Source organism: Selaginella moellendorffii, unplaced genomic scaffold (assembly GCF_000143415.4).
Source record: "Selaginella moellendorffii unplaced genomic scaffold, v1.0 SELMOscaffold_115, whole genome shotgun sequence".
Lineage (NCBI taxonomy): Eukaryota > Viridiplantae > Streptophyta > Lycopodiopsida > Selaginellales > Selaginellaceae > Selaginella > Selaginella moellendorffii.
This window is the reverse complement of record NW_003314376.1, coordinates 381,847-386,987: the sequence shown is the minus strand read 5'-3', so window position 1 is coordinate 386,987 and position 5,141 is coordinate 381,847. Positions and strand designations below refer to the sequence as shown.

At 48.8% G+C, this 5,141-nt stretch overlaps 1 protein-coding gene across 1 annotated transcript in view; it reads left to right on the top strand.

Annotated features, from left to right (window-relative positions):
- Positions 1–2,252: 2,252 nt before the first annotated feature.
- The window catches only part of LOC9635065 (ABC transporter G family member 3), a 3,479-nt gene continuing 590 nt past the window's right edge, over positions 2,253–5,141 (top strand). Inside the window, exons 1-11 of the mRNA XM_024664885.1 lie at positions 2,253–2,411; positions 2,514–2,606; positions 2,724–3,248; positions 3,502–3,581; positions 3,656–3,948; positions 3,992–4,163; positions 4,229–4,342; positions 4,444–4,575; positions 4,630–4,821; positions 4,886–4,972; positions 5,020–5,136. Coding sequence (XP_024520653.1) covers positions 2,774–3,248; positions 3,502–3,581; positions 3,656–3,948; positions 3,992–4,163; positions 4,229–4,342; positions 4,444–4,575; positions 4,630–4,821; positions 4,886–4,972; positions 5,020–5,136 — 1,662 coding nt within the window. The 5' untranslated portion in view covers positions 2,253–2,411; positions 2,514–2,606; positions 2,724–2,773. The remainder of the gene's footprint in view (positions 2,412–2,513; positions 2,607–2,723; positions 3,249–3,501; positions 3,582–3,655; positions 3,949–3,991; positions 4,164–4,228; positions 4,343–4,443; positions 4,576–4,629; positions 4,822–4,885; positions 4,973–5,019; positions 5,137–5,141) is intronic.

The following is a 5,141-nucleotide window of genomic DNA, read 5'->3' as shown; positions in this document are numbered from 1 at the left end:
GGAAGGGCGCGCCAAGCTGATACTGTTGGCTATTCTTGCGGCGCCGCCACAAAACGTGCTCGTCGTATCGGCCCAAACGACTGTGGTAAAACCGCGCTGCTCAAGCATTTGAAGAAGGTGTTCGACACTATGCTAGATAGCAGCTGCTTGATGCTCACCCGGGGCTTCAGCTCCTCAAAAACACCCATGAACACAGTTTGGGCCCTGAGTTCATGGTGACGTGATGATGTGGTAGATAGTGAAGGACCGTAGAACTCGGCCAGCGTCTCCGGTTTGCTGAGAAACTGCAGCAGATAAGAGAGGATCCAATGGCGAAACCCACAGCACTCTTGGTGATCCTGCCACTAGGGGGCGAAATCTCCAAACCGAGCAAAGCAAATGACAGCAAGGTCTTTTCCAGGACGTCGTCGTCGGCATCTCCTTTGGTAACGTTGAGGAGATTTGGCAAAATTCCACGACGTCATCGTCGGTATCTCCTTGAGGAGCTTCACTTTTGCCAAATCCAAGCAGCTTAATTAACCTCTTTTCGATGCCTCAACTGTCCTGCTTGACTCACCTGGTTCTTTAAGCCACTCAGGAATCTCGCTAAACTTCTCATCTTATCCATGCCCTCAGCATGGCATACCGGATGCAGGAGCTTATAACTCAAGAGATCTTCACCAGCAGGTGCCATTTCGTAGACTGTAGCACTTGTATCCAGCGCACCAGGTGCCAGCGTACGACATGCTCTTCGTAGAGATAGAAAGGGCATCTCACTTAGCTTCAACTGTCCGCCACAGCATTTATCCTGGTGCCTAGCATGTCGTTGAGCTAGGGTTCGTTCTCCCAATCGGAGATGTCTTGATACATGAGTTCACCCTCGTTCACGTCCCACCTTTTCGCCACCTTTGCATACACGGAGTCAGGCGAATCCTCAATGTCACTATATGGCCATGGTACATCGGCTGGGAAACACTCCTCCTGGCGCTGGACCCACTTGGCTGCTAGTTCTTCATCCAGAAAATCGCTCAGCTCATCCACCCTCCATTGTTTCTCAAGATCTCACTCCAGCTCCAGCACAAAGTCACATAGGAGGTCATCCTGGCTACCGTAGTCACAGTCTCTAGAAGGTCAGCAAGGCCACTAGAGCGCGGCTGCAGGCGCGGGCTTCTATGTTCGAGAAAGCGGACATAGGTGAAAGATATTATGCCAAGTTTGTCACACTTGTCAATGGCTCGTGCCTGGGCAACCTTTTCCCTGGACAAACTTTGGTCAAACAAAACGTCCTGGGAATTCACAGTTACCATCGAGGAAGGGCCTTCATCCATGCTAGCCCGTCTCCTTCCGAATCTTCGCATTCTCCTTGTCATCCTTCTGAAGCTTGACTGTTAGATCTGAGAGGTTAGGCCAGGCATTTGCTTTAATAATAAAAATTCATCCCTAAATAATCTCGTTTAATTGAGTTGAATTTATACAAGGGTTTTCTGGTCGATTATGCTAATTATGAGTTTTCAGAATTGAGCCTACTAGGTTAGCCCCTTGGCAAACCAGTATATCGTCCTGTACATTCCCATAAGATCTTAGTAAAGAAAAATAAAGGGTACCCTAAATCGAAGTACTTTTATTCATACGAATATTCCTGTGACAACGGTAAAGTCCGAACTGGACGGAGCCATCATTATGTTCCCGGTTGAATGAATGCTGGCTTGCCGCTGTTATGATCATCACCGCCAGTGATTCCGGAAGTCTGGATTCCAAAAGAGAGTCGACTAGAAGATCTCAAAACCCCACTCTTAATCAGGGCGATGAACGATCAGTGAAAGTGTTCGATCACTTTCTTTCTTGTTGGAAGCTAGCTGAAATCCCCAGAACACCACTGCCTCGATAACCAGAAGAAAAGAAATTCCAGAAGGTGATCGCGCTGCGAACAAACAAAGCGTGTTGTGATTTTGACACGCTGTAACAAAAGTCTTTACTGGTACCTGATCATACTGTTCTTGGGCAGGGGAGCTCTCTGGCACAAGAAGGAGAAAAAAGAACAAGGAACTGGCCCGCTATGGCAACGCAGCAGCAACCTTGAGGTACTGCTACTACTACTGCACCACTTTTTTTTACACCTTTTCTTGCTTGAATGCGACCCATCCATCTATCATCCATGCTTAAGAGTTTTTTCTAGAATTTCTTGCTCTACTTGTCACATCTCCCAAGAACAAGAAGAATCCCTGTTCGTGATCCTCTTATATCACTTGCAAAACACATGTTAAAGCTCTTGATCGAGAGAGAGAGAGAGAGATCGTCTTTTCCTTCGCAACAGACACTTTCGTTTTTATCTTTTCCTTGTTGGCTTTCTCTAAACTCTCAGCAATCGATGGGATGATCGATCGAGACATGGCAAGTGAGTGAGCTCTTGATTGGCCGAAGATCTCTTCCAGGTGGGTTTTTGCGCGAGTGTGTGGAGAGAGCGAGAGAGAAAGAGAAAAGAGGAGAAAGATCTTTTCTTGCTCATGAAAAAACTTTGTCTTGTTCTAGAACAGTCAAATCCCCTCCTCCACCAATGGCGAGCTCGCCTTGATCGTGTTCCAGGCATGGCATAGAGCGAAGACGAAGAACAAACCAATCACACCCAAGTAAGTCCATAGCGATCGATCATTCTTCTTTGTCGGTCAAGCCAGAAAAACCAAATCTTTCTTTCTCCCCGTCCTTTCGTTCTCTCGAGGCGCTTCCACTGATCACTGATCTTTCAGCCGGGCTCCAGGGATCGATCGAGAGAGCCCAAGCATTGGAGCGAGAAAGAATGGAAGAACCAACAGCGATACCACCACCACAACCGTCGTCAAGCTCGCAAGAACAAGGCGGCGCCAGCTCGAGCTCGAGCGCCGGGCAAGCACTCCGGCGGCAGCGAAGGAGCCCGGGGCCGAGCCCACTGGGCCGAGAGATCGTGATGAGCACGAGCACCATCACGAATCCGCCAGAGCCAGCGGCGTTCGTGGTGGAGAGGGGGAGCAATGGTGGCAGCGGCGCTGGTGGGTTTGTGCGAGAGATTAGCAGCTCGGGCGGGAGTGGATCCTCGTCGCGAGTGAGCCCGCTGGATGCAAATGGGAACAAGCTGGAGAGATGGGCGAGCTTGGCGTGGAGGGATTTGACGGTGAGCTTGGATGGCAAGAACAAGGTGATCCAGAGCTTGACTGGGTACGCGACGCCAGGGACGCTCACCGCGATCATGGGTCCTTCCTGCTGTGGCAAGAACCATCTCTTAAAAGCTCTCGCGGGTATGATCTCTTCTCTTTATCCGCCATAGCTATAGCTACTTCTTCCATCAGCTTTCTTTAATCTGCCACAGCAATAGCTACTTCTTCCATTCGTTCTTTCTCGCTCTCTTTGGATTCTTCTTTTCTAGCTGCGATGCTAGGCTCTTCTTTCTGCCAGGATTCTTCGTTCGTGACTCTTTTTTAACTTTGTTCGTTTGTTTGCTTCTTTGAAGTGAAACTTCTGCTAACTTTGCGATATTTTTTTATTTTTCAGGACGATTCCCAAGCCATGCCAAAGTCTATGGTGAGGTACTGCTCAACGGTCGGCCTAGATATCTCAAGTATGGAACTTACGTAAGTTTTCTTCTCTAGATCAAGATCATCAAACTTGACTATAAGCTTGCAATGGGAAAAATCGTTCTTTTTAGGCCTACGTGAGCAAAGGCGAGCAACTTATCGAAACTCTGACTGTCCGCGAGACGCTCTACAACGCGGCTCTTCTCCAGCTTCCAAAATGTACGCCGTGCTCCGAGAAAACGGCCGTGGTGGACTCGGCAATCTCCAGCATGGAGCTCGAAGGCTATGGCTCCATACCCGTCGGAGGATCGTTTCTCGTCAAGGGTCTCACTCCCGGCGAGAGGAAACGACTGACGATCGCCATGGAGCTTCTCACAAGGCCGACTCTCATCTTTTGCGACGAACCGATCGACAATCTCGACAGGTATCTATGAACTTTCTTAAAACTCTTTTGATCCTTGGAGCAGTGTTTCAGCGTTCCTGCTGGTTGCTTCTCTGAAGAAGCTTGCGAGCAATGGTTGCACCGTAGTGATCACCACCGAGCGGACTTGTACCGAGGTGTTCCATCTCCTCACCACCATTTGCTTGCTCTCCAAAGGAAAGGCTATCTTTTTTGGAGACACTGCTGCCTGTCTCGAGGTACTGCCGTTTTATTCTCAGTGACAACTTTGTTCTCTGTATTGACTGTTCAATCGCCTTTGCAGCTTTTTGCCAGTGCGGGATTTCCTTGCCCGTCCTTGCAAAATCCCACTGACCATTTCCTTCGAGCTCTAAATGCCGAGTTTGAGAAAGTAAATCGCATCACCAAGCTTAACCAGGCAAGCAAGCTTTTTTCTCGTGTTCTTCCACAAGGATCAAACTTTCCTTCGCGAGAAATCTTCAAAGTTCTTCCAACTTACTTACAAATTCTTCTTGACAGGACTATGAGCAAGGAGCCTCGCCATGGCGAAGATTGGACGCGTCAGTAATCACTAGAACGCTAGAAACCACTTACAACGCATCGAACGAAGCCGCTGTTGTCGAAGCTTTGGTCCATCAGCTCTCCGAAAAGGTTTTTAGCTTTGATCTTTCTCCATTCATTCTTTTCTCATTTGGCTTCACGTAGGAGGGACCATTTCTTAAATCGCGAGGCCAAGCCAGCTTCACGACCAGAGTGGCAGCAGTGACTTATCGATCGTTCCTCAACATGTCGAGGTGTTTCACGTACTTCTGGCTCAGATTTCTTCTCTACTTGCCACTCTCCGTTTGCATAGCCACCATCTTCTACGGCCTTGGCGACTCCCCACAGCTTGTAACTGTGAGTTCATTCGATCCTTTCATGAAAATCTGTGATCGTCTCGCTAAAATCGTGACTTGTCCAGGTGCGAGCTTCGGCAATCTTTGCTATGGTCTCTTTCTTCTCACTGCTCGCCATTGCCGGCGTTCCAGCACTTGCTAAAGACATCAAGGTAGCTTTCTCTTCTAGCTTTTGTATGATCGATCGATCATTCCTCAGGTTTATCGGCGCGAGAGGAAGAACGATCACACGAGCGCTGGAGTGTTCGTCCTCGCAAACTTCGTGTCGTCGTCTCCATACTTGCTGCTCGTCTCGGCTGTTTGCTCGTCCGTGTGCTACTT